This window comes from Protomyctophum parallelum (genome assembly GCF_964188405.1).
Source record: "Protomyctophum parallelum genome assembly, chromosome: 2".
NCBI lineage: Eukaryota > Metazoa > Chordata > Actinopteri > Myctophiformes > Myctophidae > Protomyctophum > Protomyctophum parallelum.
In genome coordinates this window covers 13980010-13998147 of record NC_139699.1, presented here as the reverse complement: position 1 = coordinate 13998147, position 18138 = coordinate 13980010, and the positions used below count along the sequence as shown (strand labels likewise).

The 18138-nt window shown below is 42.8% G+C and overlaps 1 protein-coding gene across 1 annotated transcript in view; it reads right to left on the bottom strand.

Moving 5' to 3' along the window:
- LOC310854526 (protein TANC1-like) overlaps nucleotides 1-18138 on the bottom strand; it is a gene marked incomplete at its 5' end in the record, with an annotated part of 74672 nt that overhangs the window by 34700 nt on the left and 21834 nt on the right. Inside the window, 8 exons of the mRNA XM_083759206.1 lie at nucleotides 750-853; nucleotides 1242-1442; nucleotides 2750-3058; nucleotides 7399-7565; nucleotides 8770-9001; nucleotides 10325-10530; nucleotides 13016-13303; nucleotides 13793-13897. Coding sequence (XP_083615332.1) covers nucleotides 750-853; nucleotides 1242-1442; nucleotides 2750-3058; nucleotides 7399-7565; nucleotides 8770-9001; nucleotides 10325-10530; nucleotides 13016-13303; nucleotides 13793-13897 — 1612 coding nt within the window. The remainder of the gene's footprint in view (nucleotides 1-749; nucleotides 854-1241; nucleotides 1443-2749; nucleotides 3059-7398; nucleotides 7566-8769; nucleotides 9002-10324; nucleotides 10531-13015; nucleotides 13304-13792; nucleotides 13898-18138) is intronic.

The window sequence follows — 18138 nt, the reverse complement described above, 5'->3', positions numbered from 1 at the left end:
ATCACAGAGACACTGATTCATATCCACTCACCGAGGATCACAGAGACACTGATTCATATCCACTCACCGAGGATCACAGAGAAACTGATTCATATCCACTCACCGAGGATCACAGAGAAACTGATTCATATCACTCACCGAGGATCACAGAGACACTGATTCATATCCACTCACCGAGGATCACAGAGACACTGATTCATATCCACTCACCGAGGATCACAGAGAAACTGATTCATATCCACTCACCGAGGATCACAGAGACACTGATTTCAGTCAGGACAACTCAAGAATGGATGGAACATATATTTATTGAATATAAAGATGAGCAATACATTTATTATGGTTTGGCGATGTATTGGATCTGCTTTTTAGGTATACTCAGATCAAGCGCATCAGTCCCGACCATAGGGACTCTGAATCCCCCGTACCTAAACAGTAGATCCAAAACGACAGGTGGGGTGGAGGTGGGTGAGCAGCAGGTTTGTATACAGCAGCACGCTGATACAGCAGCAAGCAAGGAAGGAAGCAGGAGGAGGAATGCAAACCTCCGGTTAAAGTAGCCGGTATGAAGATGGAGTGAATCATGTGAATGAGAGAGTGATGCTGAGGCGGCCCAATTAACGGCCGGCAGCAACTACACTGAGGTTCCCTGACTGAACTTGCTCTGCGCATGTCTACGACAGACACACATGTTCATTTATATCCACTCACCGAGGATCACAAAGGAACTGATTCATATCCATACTCACCGAGGATCACAGAGGAACTCGGTGCTCTCTCCGTCCGCCCTCCACACCAGCCACTCCCTGAAGGACGGGTGACACAGCATGCGCGTTCCGTCCCTTCGCTTCACCTGCACACATCCGGTGACATTCAAACAACGTGACAAAAACAAACGCATCATTTGCCAAGCAGCAGTGCCACCTCCTCCACGCCAAACTCTAAATGTCACAGGATTCCCTGAAAAGGCAGTCAGTCGCCATATATATATACAATAACCTGGCCTCACCAGGCTTTCCACCACCTCGGAGGAAAGCCTGGTCTCTGTTTCAAAAGTCTGTATGGAGGTTCCTTCCTTTTCCCTCAATAAAAGCTCTCGTAGCCTGTAGCTTTTATTGAGAAAAAAGGAAGGAACCTTCCTTTTCCCTCAATAAACAGGACGTAACGATATCATCCACTCCCGACAGGATCATATACCCTAAATGAAATGGTGCCCAGGCTACGTATACAAAGAGCCTCACCATAAAATCGGCCAGGACGCCCAGTCTCTCCTGGAAGTCTTTCCATTCCATCAGGCCCTTCACGCTGCCTGCGTTCAAGGCCCTGAACAGCTGCTCGTCGGTCAGCGGGTGCAGGGAGGCCAGCATCACGTTCAGCACGGGCTGCACGCGCTCAAAGGCCTCGCCGTCAGGCACGCTGACGCGGAACAACAGCAGGTAGACCTGAAGTAGATGTACAGTAAACACACTATGTCTGATTTACCCCCCCGGAAAAATATAAAATACAGAAATATGTTTTTTAGTTGGAATTAAATTGTCTTTTAACCCATTTTGGCCTGACCTCGAAATTTAAAAAAAGAATCTTCGAAATCTTCCAGTTTTCTGAAATAAATATTTTCACGATTTTTCAAAAAATAGCAGACCTACAAGCTCTTATGCTATCTATGAGCTTGTAGATGTGCAAACACCAAAAGAGGTTCCCGCCCAAAATGGGTTAATTCTAGTCTACATACATACTGTACGCAGTAAAACACTGAACATTAACTTAACATCGAATTGACCCACAAGGGTTTAGGCTTCGTACACACATATCAGACCAACATGCCTCTGTGCTGTCCGTGTTTCATGGCCGACCTCAATGCTTTTCCAATGGAAGTCACGTGGTTTGACCAAACAGTTGTGTGTGATGGGGGGAAGTGTTTGGTCAAACCACGTGACTTCCGTTGGAAAAGCTTTGGGGTGGCCATGAAACACAGGCAGAGCATGGGGGGGTGCATATACTTAGTTTAGACTAGTCATTGGTTAGACATGGGTTAAGGTTAGGTTTAGGTGTGAGGTTAGAGCGGACTTCGTGTGATCTCACTGGTCCATTGCCTGCTTTATGATTGTAGGAAATGTTTAAGACACCTTTCCCTCTCTCATGGTCGAAGACCAAAGTTGTATTGTTTTTGTCCCCCTCAGCAATAGTGTATATACTTTTGTTTTTTTTGGTTGTTGTTGTCTTTCTTTTTCTGCCCATTCTTTTCTTTTTGTCCTCCTGAAATGTACAATCCGAAGTGATATTGCCCTGTTTGTCCCTGTTTAAGTGTGGACTTGATGTCATATGTAGCTCTTCTAAAAGAAAAAGGACTATACAGAGACATTGGAGTTGGAGCCACATGGAGGGGGGATGAGGGGGGGAAAAGGGGTGAAGAAAAAGAAATCTTGGGTATTGCTCGTGTGTCATATGTGAAAATGCTATCTGTAATGTACTGCTCTTTCCAAATAAAACAAATATTATAAAAAAAAAGGTTTAGGTGTGCTGCCCCATGGGAGGTTAGGGTTAGGGTGAGGGTTTGAGATAAGATGTAGTTGTAGGACTAATGACTGGTCTAACCAATGACTAGTCTAAACCAAAAACTTTCTAAACTAAGTACTGCACCCGCAGAGCACAGCAGTTGTTCTTTATGTGTGTACAAAGCCTCAGAGATTGTTTTGCTGTGTATAGAAAACATTGCACTGATATATTAATATCTCACGGACAGGCTAACCTCGGCCAGCGAGACCGGCACCACCATGTAGTTTCCTCCCTTCAGTTCCAGGTAGCCCCCGTGAAACAGGTCCAGGGTCAGCTGGAGGTACAGAACGGAGCCGTTACTGCGCGTGGTCAGGTGGCTGCTGAACTTACTGATGAGCAGCAGGTCGGGGGCGGAGCCTGTCGGCGTGGTGACGTTGGTGGCAATCTGAGCGCTGCCGCCGACCCGGTGGTGGATGTAGTCGCTGAGGTCGGATCCCAGGTCGCTGTTGTCGGGCAGGATGTCCAGGGAGATGCCGGAGAACGGGAGGAGAGTGGTGATTTCCTGTAGAATATATAAACACACATTCTTATGAGCCGTCATCATCAATCATGTTGCACTGCAGGTCTTTGACCTCTATCAGGAAAAGAAGTGACTGCTATTTACAAGCTTAGAGCAACACAAGGAGCCACTCTGATGAATATGTATCGTTTATTCTGCAAAATGCTTCTATATTTGGGAAAACATTACACAGCCCCAACCGTCCGTACCCCCCCCAACCCCCCTGCACCCTACACACACACACACACACACACACACACACACACACACACACACACACACACACACACACACACACACACACACACACACACACACACACAGAATGTGACAGTGACTAAGAATCCATATTGCATAGGCTTCAGATTCACATCTCATCTGGTGGTCGCTAACCATCTGCCTTCACACAGCACAAGCAAAATCCCATGCAGCCATGAATGAATCACTAAACCCTGCATCACGCTTTTGCTCGTCATCCCAAGCATTTGTTGATCAAACATTTGTGTTTGTTTGCTGATGGTGTTCTGCCCCTCCCCCTGGTCAAACCATGTGACTCCCATTGGAAAAGCATTGTGGAGGCCCAATTTTTTTTTTTTTTAAACTACCAAACATTTGCTTGATTGGTGTTTGGTACGTGTGAATGAGGCCTAACAGTCCACAATTTATCTAAGCGGTTATGATGAGACAGTTATGATGAGACAGTGTAGAACAGATTAGCAAATAATGAGAAGATGATGGGTGACTAATTAGGGTGATGAAGACACAGCAGGGTGGGGTTGTTCAATGGTGAACCCATTTAGGGCTGACGTCGAAAATTAAAAAATGTCTTCTAAATCATGAGTTTTCTGAAATAGATCATGTTTCTGTATCAGTGGTGCTCCATATTTCATTGTCCAGGACCCGAAAAATAATATGTAATTGGCCGCCGACCCCCATCTGAAAATATGTTGTTCCTGCAGGAACCCTCCAGAAGCAAAGATTTGAGTTAAAAACGTTCACTCTGAAAGAATATACAGTATATTCAATGATTTGTGTCACATTTTCACGATTTTTCAAAAATAGCAGACCTACAAACTCGTAGCGCGGCACTCTGTGCCGCGCTATGAGCTTGTAGATCTGCTATTTTCCAATAGCTATAGCATAAAATAATGCTTAAAACACCAACAGGGGTTCCCGCCCAGATTGGGTTAAAAAAAAAAAAAAAAGCTTTAAGTTTCATTAAATTTTAGTTGTAATCTATGTAATCTTATTAGATGTACGATGCCTGCTGAATGGACAATCATTATAATTTAATTTAACTGACGAGTCAATGTGGTACACAGTGAAATCCTCAGTGTTAATTAGCATTTGGGGACTTGGCAGTGGCGTTGGGGCAGATGTGGATGTGGCTCAGTGGGATTAGCAACCAGATTGAGGAACTGGGTGCCAGGGCGGCCTTGGACCAGAGCAGCTCTAGACCTACTTTGCTACAATCCATACAAGCTGTACCGTCCATAACGCACAAGCATTATTGATCCATACAAGCTGTACTGTCCATAACACACAAGCATTATTGATCCATACAAGCTGTACCGTCCGTAACACACAAGCATTATTGATCCATACAAGCTGTACCGTCCATAACACACAAGCATTATTGATCCATACAAGCTGTACCGTAACACACAAGCATTATTGATCCATACAAGCTGTACCGTCCATAACGCACAAGCATTATTGATCCATACAAGCTGTACCGTCCGTAACACACAAGCATTATTGATCCATACAAGCTGTACCGTAACGCACAAGCATTATTATTGCCAAGTATGTGGATCATACAATGCATTTGTTATTGTTGACGTTGCAGAGACACTGAACATATAAGACAACATTTATTCAAAGGACCAATGTGTGCTACGGTAGGTTGTTCAAAACACAATTGACAGCACATTGCAGTTAGAAACATTGTGATGCATACACACACAATGAAGTAGATTCAGCCATGTTTGAGCAAAGCATTATACCAAACAAAATTCATGTACAGCCACAGTTTGTGAGTGTGTGCGTGTGCGTGCAGGGGTGGCAGGGGGCTTTACTGCAATAGACCAACAATGAAAATACATTATATAAAAGTAACTAACAATATACCAAATTTGAAAATATGGAAGCTACTGCCGCACTAAAATGAGAAAAACTGCTATAGCCAACATTTTAGGGAGGAGTTTTTTTATGCTGCAGAGTATTAACCCATTTAGGCCTGAATATAAATTTTTCAGTTCAGTTTTCTGAAATACCTCATGTTTCTATATCAGTGGTGTTCAATATTTCATGTCAAGGACCCCAATAAATATATGTAATTGGCCGCCGACCCCCATCTGAAAATATGTTGTTTTCCCCAGAAGCAAAGATTTGAGTTAAAAACGTTTGCTCTGAAAGAATATATATTCAAAGATTTGCACCACATTTTCACGCTTTTTCAAAAAATAGCAGACCTTCTGTACTAGCTCATATCGCGCCACTCGGTGGCGCGCTATGAGCTTGTAGATCTGCTATTTTTCAATAGCTAAAGTATAACGTAACGCTTAAAACACCAAAAGGGGTATTTGAGTAGGTATTCTGGGTAGTAAATAATTTACTATGCAGTGAACTAAACACGGGTTAGTCTGGGATCCTTTGAGCCACTCCAGGCTATAATAAAGTGAGCTGAAGACGTGTTCTGCGATTAGATTTGAGGATCAATCTAACCAATTTATTTTCAGGCCCTGTAAATTTAATTATCTTTTGAGAGAATCATGGGAATGCTAGCAGCATGTGCAGGCACAGTCAAATTACATTGAACAATTAAGACCCCCAGCCAATATTCCAAGGGCACGCTTCCATCAGAGTGTACATTCTGACTAGAAATATTATTTTTGGTTCACCTTCAATATAACTTGAAGGCTGTGTGTGTGCGCACTGTGCAGTGCACGGTCACACGCTCAATTAAGAAAGATTGAATGCAGATGCGCTCATTGCATGACGCCGGCCTTCAGACTCAGAGCCTCAAAGGGGCGAGAGGCGAGAGGGGAACTGTTTTAACATGCAGTTCAGGACGGATACTGTAGGACACTTTTCTCCGACAGTCAAAAAGGCTTGTGCTTTCCTGAGCACACGATGAACAGTAGGAGATCAGGTACTGGAATGCTTTTTTATCCTTTTTTGGGGAAAGGGGGCGGGGGGGGGGGGTGATCCATTTGTTCAATGGACCGGTTAGTTTTATAGGAGGGAAGGGATTCTATAGCATGACCCCATTGTTTGACCCAAACCCGATCCCAGACAACAAGCCCGCAATGTAACAACCTGGATTCTACAACAGGTCGTTTCGAGGAAGCAATCTGTGGATCAAAACACTTCACTTCAGTGATGCTTGCGGAACTCAACTACGTCTCGTTCCTGACTGCATCACTGTAGTGGCAATAATCACGTTAAACAACACCCTCTCGTGTAATACACAGGTACACAGGTACATTAAATGAGATTATCTTTCATTCATTTAACCCATTTTGGGGTGGGAACGCCTTTTGGTGTTAGCATTATGTTATGATTTAGCTATTGAAAAATAGCATATCTACAAGCTCATGAGCTTGTAGGTCTGCTATTTTTGAAAAATCGAAGAACAACTGACATAGAAACATAGCTTTTTCAGAAAACTGTCAGGATGTAGAAGACATTTTTTTAATCTGATCTCAGGTCAAACTAGAACTGCACTCTGTCGAGTGCATATTGCTTGTATGCAGAGCGCGCAAGTACTTTCGACCGCTGTAAACTGTGGAATCTCAGTATCTCTGTGAAGGAAGTTGATTAGGGGTATACTGTGGTTACTTTGCGCCAAAAACCGTGACAGCCAACCCGCCATTTGATGCGTATGCAAATAAAACAGCAGATTTGTGCCTGGTTTGCTGGGACCAGATTACACAAATGACCATATTTCTTACGTCATCATTGAGAGCTAGTCATACATATACACACCACGTACTCTGGTCCCAGCAGATCAGGCACAATTTGCTATTTTATTTTACTGATTATGTATATAGTATACGTATGACTAGCTCTAAATGATGACGTAAGACATATGGTCATTTATGTAATCTGGTCCCAGAAAACCAGGCACGGATTAGCTGTTTTTTTTTCATACAAATCAAATTGCGGGTTGGCTGTCACGGTGAACGAAGACCGGGCGAAATTATTATATTATATTATTATATTATATTATTATAATGGGTTATATAATGTTTATTATAGTATGACTGATGTGTAATGGTTTATATAATGTTTATTATAGTATGACTGATGTGGAATGGTTCATAATAGTGCTGTCTCACCAGTAAGCCCGTCCTGACCGTGACCACCAGTTTGAGCCAGGAGGGGAACTTAGAGATGATCTTGGTGATGAAGGCAGCGATGGTGTCTCCATAGTCGGGTTTGTGAAACTCTGCCTCGTTAAGACTATCGACCAATAGGATGTAGTCCTCTTCAGGCAGCTTTCTCTCTGTGCAGAAGGAGAGAAACAAAATGGCAGATAAAAAAATAAACAAACGTCTTGACATGACAGGCCCTGTAAAACCCGGATTAATTTCTACTTGCAAAAAAGACATTTCAACCGTACTACTACTTTTTACTACTAGGACTTATCAGAGGAAATGATGTAAAAAAACATATTTTTTTCGACTAAATTAACTGTAGATTTAGTCGACTAAAATCTCATGATATTTTTTAAACTAAACTAACACTAAAACATTCCAGGTGACTAAAATGTGACTAAAACTAAGTGAAAACTATTCAAGAGACTTCGACTAAAACTATGTATGTAAACATTTACAGCCAAAAACAACACTGCTACAGGCTACAGCTACTTTCTTGAGCTCAATTTATACTCATCACACAATGTTGTTGCTCGATGATAAGAACTGACCTTAAAGCTAAGAATATATTGCATCACGAAGATCAGTTCTTGTCGGCCAGCCCAGTATAAATGTGGCATTCTAATTGAGATGGAGTAGATACTCCTGTGCCCAGAGTGTGGCCATAATAACACATTGATCTAGACTGCATACTGATAAAGTGAGCTGGCTGACTTGCCTGAAAGATTCAGAGCCTCTCGAGTATTTTGCGACCTTGAAACCCTGTGAAGTCTCATCATTCTCCAGGTTAAATGACTTAGCATCTGTTTCACAGTCCGTAGTGTTTCAAATTATTGGCCTTAACTGGAAAGTAGCACGCTAATGAGCTACGTCACATCAGTGCAGGGTGGAGAGCAGACAGTGCACGGCCTCTTGACTTAATGATGGAATATTCTTAATTATCTCTGCCAGGCCGAATAAGGCAGGGCCGGAGATTATGTTTACACCCTTGGGTGTTTGTATATGTCCGCAACTGTCCGCTCATCTCATCTTGCAAACTGCTACACGAACACGAAGTGTCAAATTGCTCATGCCTTTCTTTGCCTTTAGGCTAAAGAAGTCTAACCTGGCTAATGAGCCAGACACGAATCTGCCTGTTGGCAAAAAATAATTGCCACGCGACAGTGTGATATGAGTCTGCAGGCTTATTAGCCAGGCTAAAAGAAGTCAGCCTCAATTAATTTTGTTTTACCTGGATTCCTCGTTTCAGAGAGTGAGAGAGTGAGCGAGAGAGAGAGAGAGAGAGAGTGAGAGAGAGAGAGAGAGAGAGAGAGAGAGAGAGACATATTTTACCCTTGCGCAGGCTAGCAAGAGGTTCTAGGACCCCCTTGCGGAAGGCAGCGATGGGGTCTTGGACACAGGAACGCAGGCTGAGCGTGTTCTGAAGATGAGGCTCTTGTATCAGAAGATCCCTGTAGGGAGTGAGCTGTGAAGCTCTGGCCAGCAGGGCGGCGACACTATGAACAAACTCTGGCACCAAGCAGGTGTAGGTATTGTCAGCCTGGCAGAAATGGTAGGCTACCACCTATTAAGAAACAGAGAGAGAGAGAGAGAGAGAGAGAGGGGGGGGACAAAAAAATTATCTGCGAAAGCAAGCATCATTTTGTTATCCAAGCATTTAAGCTACCTGCTGGCCTGCTTCCCATCACAACGTGAAAAAAAATCAGCCAAAGTCTACCACCCATAAAGACACAACATAAGCAATTGACTATTATGCAGACTGTGGCAGTGGCCATCTTGCCATTGGAGTTCGGAAGCACTTGTTTTCACTAAAGCAACATCCTGCTGCCTCGATCCTGCATAATGTTCAAATTCAAAACAGGTGGTACGGACTCGGAGGGCTGTGATAACCAACAAGTACTTCCCAACTCAAACACAAAACAAAAAATAATCATCTGCAAGCAAAAAGGTTTTTCATCCCACGATTGTGCAACCCATTTTTTTCACCCAGATGTATTCCTGGGCACTACACCTTCCTCTGCCAACCTGAGGGGGGGGGGGCGGACTGACCTCATGCTTCCTTCTATGCATGAGGAGTCCAAGCTGCTCACTACCGAAGGACCTTCTAGCTGTGTGGCGACAGCACTACCGAACGTAGTGCCAATCGCAGCCAGTAGGCTCCAGACTACTTGCAGTAGGTCCGATCGGCGTAATAAGTTAACCGACTGGGAATTATCGCTTGATTTTCGGCACTGCTCCTAACAGAGCGAGAACGGGCATAGAACAGGACCAAACGGTGCTGGTGCGGTTCAAGACTGTGTAAAATATCACAAAGTGCCTCCATGTGATGAATGTGTTAATGTTTGGGTGAACATAATGTCACAAGTAGACCGGTTCCCATGGAAACTGTTATCAAGGCCTAGTTAGTAAATTGAGCGTGTGTGTGATGCACTGAGAAACCTTCGACAGGACAAAACTGTACCATGATGTGCTTTTACTTAAGTACTGTACTTAAGTAACATTTTGAGGTATTTGTACTTACTTCAATTCCGTACTTTTACTTGTAATTCATTTGGTAACAGATATGCAAATATAAAACCTGAGTGATATCAAAACAGCATCACAGGCAGCTGAAAGAGGATTGCTGTAGGTCGGTTTTCCAGCGTTTCCAGCAAGGACCAGTCACAAGCCCAATTTAAACTACTGTGTGTGTGTGTGTGTGTGTGTGTGTGTGTGTGTGTGTGTGTGTGTGTGTGTGTGTGTGTGTGTGTGTGTGTGTGTGTGTGTGTGTGTGTGTGTGTGCGTGCGTGCGTGCGTGCGTGCGTGCGTGCGTGCGTGCGTGCGTGCGTGCGTGCGTGCGTGCGTGCGTGCGTGCGTCTTTGCATGCATGCATACGTGTGCATCGTACCTTGGCAGCCAAGCGTTTGACAGCCTCCTTCTTGTGAGCATTGGTCTCCGAGGTGCAGGTCTCTGGAACAGCGCTCTCGTTGGGCTGGGAGTCTTTGGAGCGAGCTGGGCCAGACTCTGGGGGCTGGTTGGGTTGGGAGTCTTTGCAGCGAGGACCAGACTCTGGGGGCTGTTGGTTGGATGGTGGTTTAGCCTGCCTGTCCCCACCTGGTCGGCATCAACAACAGCAACGTATGCAAAGTCGCCAATTATACGAGGCAAATGAAGTCTCCTGGGTGAATCCAGGAATGTCACATGAACACCTCCCTTTAAGAGCACAGGATTTAATTAGTACCTTTTCCAAGGGGAGAAAAAATGTGATATGTGACCGTCATACAGGGCTGCAATAAAGGCATAATTATTATTAATAAGGCTGAGAAGGTTGTTCAGTAACGCTCTGTAGCAACCAGCATAATTTGAATATCACACATACAGTAGAGCATCTTAGTTATATCTAACAATGTATTAACTATTCAAACAAGTGTACTGTAGCTGCATATATGTAATGACTTTTCAGAAGAAAAGGTCTTACATCTTAAATCCCCAGCGGACCGTGTAGGTTGCTGAATGTATACAAAACTTCCATTGCCATTTAAACCATGCACTTTCAACTGCCTTCCCTATTTTGCATATAATTATTTTGGTAATATTTAACACAAGCAAAAAAGCAATTCTAAACGTTCAAAGATAGATCTATATAGATTTACAAGCTCTCACAGATCCACAAGCTCACAAAGTGTTGCAATGCAACACGCAAGCTTGCAGCGAAAAACTTTGTTTTTATTGATCACGGAATGTATGAAGTGGAACCACGATTACAATCATCCTCTGCAATTACAATCAGCAGAAGGATGGCAATCAGGGACATTTTGGGTTTGTTTTTGTTAATGTTTTTTTTTTGGGGGGGGGGCATCATGACTCACATTGTTGCGTTGTAATGGGAATTTTAGAATGCCAACTACAGTGCCAGATACAGTATGCATTATTGTGTACTTATCTTCCTTCCATTAGGTCTCTTTGCTCACCAATGTGCTCAGTCTAATTCATGCAGCTGTCAATCTAACAGCTGAATTGACTCCTCCACGCTGTCAGCAAAGGTATACTTATTTGTGTGTCGCCCTTAAGTTTAGCGCAGATCCGTATATGGACATTACAAGACTATAAGGACTGTCTGAGAATGGGGTTGAGGAGGCTTGCGCCCGGAGGGGCTGCTGGAACAGGCAAGGAGGCCTGTTCCTCACTCTCTGTATGTTGTTACTCTGCCCAATCTTCTGAATAAAGTCTCAACACTTCACTTCGTCATTCCTTCATCTATGGAAGATTATTTAATCGACAACATAATTAGCCAGTCTGACACCTTGATCAGTTGAGACTAAGAGCAACTGCAGTTACTGCACGTATATGCAACCAATACACGACGACTAACTGCACGTATATGCAACCAATACACGACGACTAACTGCACGTATGCAACCAATACACAACGACTAACTGCACGTATGCAACCAATACACGACGACTAACTGCACGTATGCAACCAATACACAACGACTAACTGCACGTATGCAACCAATACACGACGACTAACTGCACGTATGCAACCAATACACAACGACTAACTGCACGTATGCAACCAATACACAACGACTAACTGCACGTATGCAACCAATACACGACGACTAACTGCACGTATGCAACCAATACACAACGACTACTGCGCAGCAACATGTAAACGGTGCTAGACCATGTGGCATACACTGAAACCTAGCCTGGCGCAGCCACACTTCACCCGCCCCTATTGCATATGCATATGCCCCGAGGCGGATTAACGCAGCCCAGCGCCGTGGTATATTAGTATTGCAACGCGAGGCTAACTAAAACCAGCACCGGTCAGGAAAAATAAATGAATATAATAGACCAAGCATCCCCCAACAGTGCGGGGACATTCAGACCTATGAATAGAGGACCAGAGGGAACATTGGCTGAAGAAAAATAAAACCTTTAAAAAACCAAAGGCGACCGGGCCTTCTCAGTAATTGCCCCCAAACTCTGGAATAGTCTCCCACTAAAGATCAAATCCAGCCCAACCATCGACAGTTTTAAATCCTCCCTAAAAACTCACCTTTTCTCCATTTGCCTTCAGCTCCTATCCTGTAAATGTTTTAAACCTTTTTGTAATTAGTAGGCTTTTTTGTTGTTTCATGTTCTTTAAAATGTTGTTATATTGTATTTTTCTTATATGAAGTATTGCTAAACGTTTATTTTAATTTTGTATTTTATGATGCAATTTTTATATGGAAAGCACTTTGGGTCAACTTCTGTTGTTTTTAAATGTGCTTTATAAATAAAGGTGACTTGACTTGACTTGACTTTACCCCGTATGAATGAACACTGTCTGCTGCACTTTATTTCAATTTAAGTATACCGTCCACATTAGAAGATATATAGACGTAAACACACAGCGTATGCTGGGCACTGTAGTGTAGATCATTGCTTTGTTTTAGACAGACTGTTTTAATCAGACCAGTGTGTGTCCAGTGGAAACCTCGTATGAATCTGATCTCAGGTCAGAATGGGTTAAAAAACACACACACACACACACACACACACACACACACACAGTCACACACTGAGAAAGGGCTGTGAATCCTACATTTTGGAGAGGAGCCGGGGCTGTGCGGCGCGGCTCCGGCCTGTAGCGTGCGCCCGCCGTGGCAGCTGAGAGTCACCAGACGCCAAATGGCGGCCGTCTTGCCGGAGCCGGCGTTGCCCACGACGACGGCGCCGCGCCCGTCACAGCTGGTGCTCCTCCTCAGCACCTCCTCCAGGCGGACGAACAGCCAATCACGACCCACGAAGGCCGTCTCCACGGCGAGGCCCGGGACTTCGAACAACAGCGGCTTCAGCATGATGTCGCCCTGCCTGAACGGTGCCAGTCTCGCTGGAGGGAGGGAGAGCAGTGGGTTAAAACACATTCTGCAGGGCAGGAAGGGAACCCCTTTTGGTGTTTTAAAGCATTATGATCTACAAGCTTGTCGGCCTGCTATTTTTTTGAATAATGCAGCACAAATATTTGACTATATATTCTTTCAGAGTGAACGTTTCGAACTCAAATACAACATATTTTCAGATGGGGGTCGGCGGCCAATTACATATATTTTTGGGGGTCCTTGACATGAAAATGTTTGAGAACAACTGACATAGAAACATGAGGTTTTTCAGAAAAACTGTCACGATTTAGAATACATTTATTGTAGAATCGAGCCCATGTCTAAATGGGTTTTAAGATCCTGACGAATGGGAAACATTTTGGGAGGTGACACGTCACACCCGATTATATGTAACCTATTGGTGCACAGGTTTTTAGCTGCGGTTTTGACACACAAGAACATCACTGAGCAACCGTAGCGGGGTTCGGACTCTAACGTACCTTTGGAGTCATCAGTCGCAGGACGTCCTGCTGTGTTGTGTTTGCGAAAGGAGACCCTGTGGTGTTCCAGATGTGTCAAGTCCTCCAGTCTGGTGGAGCTGGTTGCTGTTAGAGGAATAGAGATAAACAGGTCCTCCTGTACTGTACTGGCACACCCAAAATCACCATACATACAGTTAATATGTGCGTGTGTGTGTTTGTGTGTGTGTTAGGTTGCACACAGGTGGTGAAAAACAACCATGCTGTTTTCGTGCTCAGACGCACCCACCCACACACATAGCTCCGTAAAGGCGTGTTTGCACCTCTCAAAAAAGTCCAATGTCCAGATTGTGGGTCTGTGTTTGCCTGTGGTTTAGTGCTGGATTCATCACATCGCTATACCTGCCAACCCTCCCAGTTCCCCTGGGAGTCTCCCTGTTTCTAACGCTCTCTCCTGCTGTGCTCCTGGTGGGTGATTTATCCTGTTCATCACCTGGTTTTACAGAGATACAAATCAAATGGACCGTTTCTGTGTTGTGATAATAACTGGGAGGCAGAGGTGAGCATAGCCCTGCCTGATGTGGAGCAGTGTTGATTTCGTCGACAACTATGACAAAAAAATGTTCGTCGACTACCTTCTTTCACTGACGGAAACTAAATGGAAACTAAATTTAAACTATGCTATGATGAAGTTATAAGACTAAATATACACTGACAATTTTGCCAACAAATAAAAACTAGACTAAAATGTTAGGAAGGGACTAGTGGACAAGAGATGCAGTATTAGTCATTTTACACTTGGTTGCATGCTGAAAATAGCAGAACGACCCGTTGTAACTTGTGAGCTTGTAGATCGGCTATTTTCAGCAAGCAAGTGTAAAATGAGTCATTATGACGGCATGAAGGCCCGCCAAAATATATTTTAGTCGACTAAATCAACTGTAGATTTTTAAAAATCGTCAAAATGTGGCGCAAATATTTGAATATATTCTTTCAGAACGTTTTTTAACTAAAATCTTTGCTACTGGGGGGGGTCCCTGGAACAACATCTTTTCAGATGGGGGTCGGCGGCCAATTTCATATATTTTTGGGATTCCTTCACAAGAAAAAAGAAAATGACTGAAATACTGTCAAGATTTAGAAGACATTAGTGGAATCGTCCTCAGGTCAAAATGTGTTCATGTTTACAATGGAACATGCAAACTTATCCCATTATTTAGCTTACCTCATGAACATTATTCAGTGGGCATGATGAACCAGATTAAGTTTTTAATAAAACAAATGCATCAGCGCATGAAACACACAGATGGGAGGCTCTGTGATAACAGTTCATAAACCTCTCTGTGGAATAAAACAAAAAGGTCAACAAGGACTTTATGTTCAAGTCCATCCAAGCTTGTTGTCTCTCTCTTTCTTTCAAGAGGCTTATGAATGTTTAACTAGATTACACACTACAGTACATCAAGATGATATAATAAGGTTATGGTCCTGGATCTGAGAAGAAAAATAAAAGAGTTGTTTTAAAATATAGCTCCATGTAATCCTCCCAAACCCACGCATGCATGCACACACCCAAGCACGCATGCACACACGCACCCACACTCATTTGGGGACATTGCTTTCACCTAAACCTGTCCCACGCACACACGAACACACACTCACACACACAAGCATTCATTGTTCATTCATTGTTCACTGCAGTCATCCGAACACACTACACACTACACACTGTCACTGCATAAGCATACTGTGATTCATATAACATAATCAACCATCAACATTCCCTGTACAGAGTGTACAGTATGTGGCATTACAGCCTCTAATCCTCACAGAGTAGGATAAAACCAGACAGACTCCTGTCATCTCTCTCTCTCTCTCTCTCTCTCTCTCTCTCTCATAATAACATTGGCAGACAATCCGTCAAACAGGAACCAGATGAGGATGCCCAGCATCCCAGGCCAGTGTGATGACATCACAGCAGGGTCACATGGCGTACGGACGGTACGGCGCTGCTTAATTCAGTCTGGAGTAATCTGGGGGCAGGCGAGGCAGCTGCACCACTCTGACTAAAAGCTTTAACCCATTCTGGGCGGGAACCCCTTTTGGGGTGTTTTAAAGCATTATGTTATACTTTGAAAAATAGCGGATCAGAAGCTCATAGCGCGGCACTCGTAGGTCTGCTATTTTTGAAAAATCGTGAAAATGTGGTGAATCTTTGAATATATATTCTGTCACAGCAAACGTTTTTGAGTGGTGCAACCACTTCAAGGAACAGCTTTGTCCGTGTTCACCTATGTATGTGACGTTCACCTATGCGCTGTTGCCTGCTCATGAGAGAGAGAGAGAGAGAGAGAGAGAGAGAGAGAGAGAGGAGGAGGAGGAGGGGAGAGAGAGAGGGGAGTTGCACCACTCGGTTCACACAGGTGTGATTTTTAACTCAAATCTTTGCTTCCAGGGGGGTTCCTGGAACAACATATTTTCAGATTGGGGTCGGAGGCCAAATACAGATAATCTTTGTGGTCCTTGACATGAAATATTGAGCACCACTCATATAGAAACATGAGGTATTTCAGAAAGATTTAGAAGATTTTTATTATTTTTTCGACGTCAGGTCTAAAAGCTTTAAAGCAGCAATTACAGCATGGCTGCAGCTGGGAGAAATGAGCAAATCCCTGTCGCTAAGAATCCTTCTATGCCGAGTTTAAGAGTATAATCATCACACAATATTCAGATCACTCCCGTGTGGCCACACAACATCACTGAGTTTAAGAGTAATCATCACACAAGACACACAATATTCAGATCTCTGCCGTTGCCACACAACATAATTTAGTTTAAGAGTATAATCATCACAGTTTTCTGAAATACCTCATGTTTCTGTATCAGTGGTGCTCAATATTTCCCAAAATGATAAGTATTTGGCCACAGACCCCTGCATCTGAAAATATGTTGTTCCAGGAACCCCTCAGAAGCAGAGAAGATTTGAGTTTAAAACGTTCACTCTAGAACGGGGTAAGATTTTAAGTTGTCCTGGAAGCAAGGCAAAATGAGATGGCAGTAAAATCTAATGATCTACACATATTTCAGGATGTCTTCTATCAATTGAAATAATGAGTAATCAATGACCTTTTTAAAAAAGTGGTAATGTGGTAATGTGGCTCAATTAGGTAAGGGGTAAGTTGGTCCAAGTCGAGGAGTAAGTTGAACCACATGATATTTGAATGTTAAAAGCTAAAACTTGAACAGATAATGTATTCACTTATCGATAATATAATAACAGTTTTCCCTTTTGCAAATAGTCTTATTTATTTATTTGTTTATTTATTATTTAAACAATATTAAGACAATTAAATAAAGTTTGTTATTCAAAACCTTATATTATATATATACCAAACTTCTCTTAAATGAGTATATGTACATGCAAATTAAAGGTCATTCAGTATAATTTGAGTAGCAAAGACTTAATAAAAAAAGTATTAATTGTGATTCCCATTGACTCAACTTACCCCCGGACATTGGTTGATTTTACCCCCAGCCTCCATTTTAGAAAACAATGACTAGAATAAGCTACTTCAGACAATGTATTTGCTAAATGATTCACATGGTTCTATCCATTGGCAAATCATCAACGTGTATGATATTACATTTTAGACCTAGGTACATTTTGCTTTGCATAACAGTCATTTTACATGATGTGTCAAATTTTGACCAACAAAAACAGTTTTTCGTTTAAAATAATGTTTTCTACTTTCCCCATGTGCTTCCCAACTTCACAGCCAGGTGTAAATGATGGACGCTTACTAGATTTAAGGTCACATGGCAACACAGTTTTCTAGTTTTCTAAATAAAGGGGGTGGTTCAACTTACCCATGGCTCATCTTACCCCGTTCTCCCCTATCATTAATTGTTGTGTTACTCAATACTAAAGCAAACTGCCTATGTATTTAGTTACGATTGATATTCGAAAGGTTGTTTTTTCTTCCTGTTTTGTTTTTCTTAGTATATAATTAAAATGTACAAGCTTGATCTATAGTCTATAGTGACACATTATGTTAAACACATCAACTTAAAAAATGGGGTCCTCACAAAAGTCTGAGTATATGTTAAAATCCCCCAAACATGTTTGAAAGTGAAACATCCCATGCAGTCTTTGTTTAGTACCAGTAGTCTGCCCATCGCACAATCTCTTTGGTGAACAGAAATAAATGTACATGTGGGTTACAAATTCCATCCTAAAAGGAAAGAGATCCCTGCAAAGATTTATCAGCTTGTGTTTTAGTTCAATGTCTTCCAGTTTCCCTTACAGTTTCACTTCCGTATGTATCCTATATTAGTCCTATGACTGGATATGGAGACATGGGAAGACT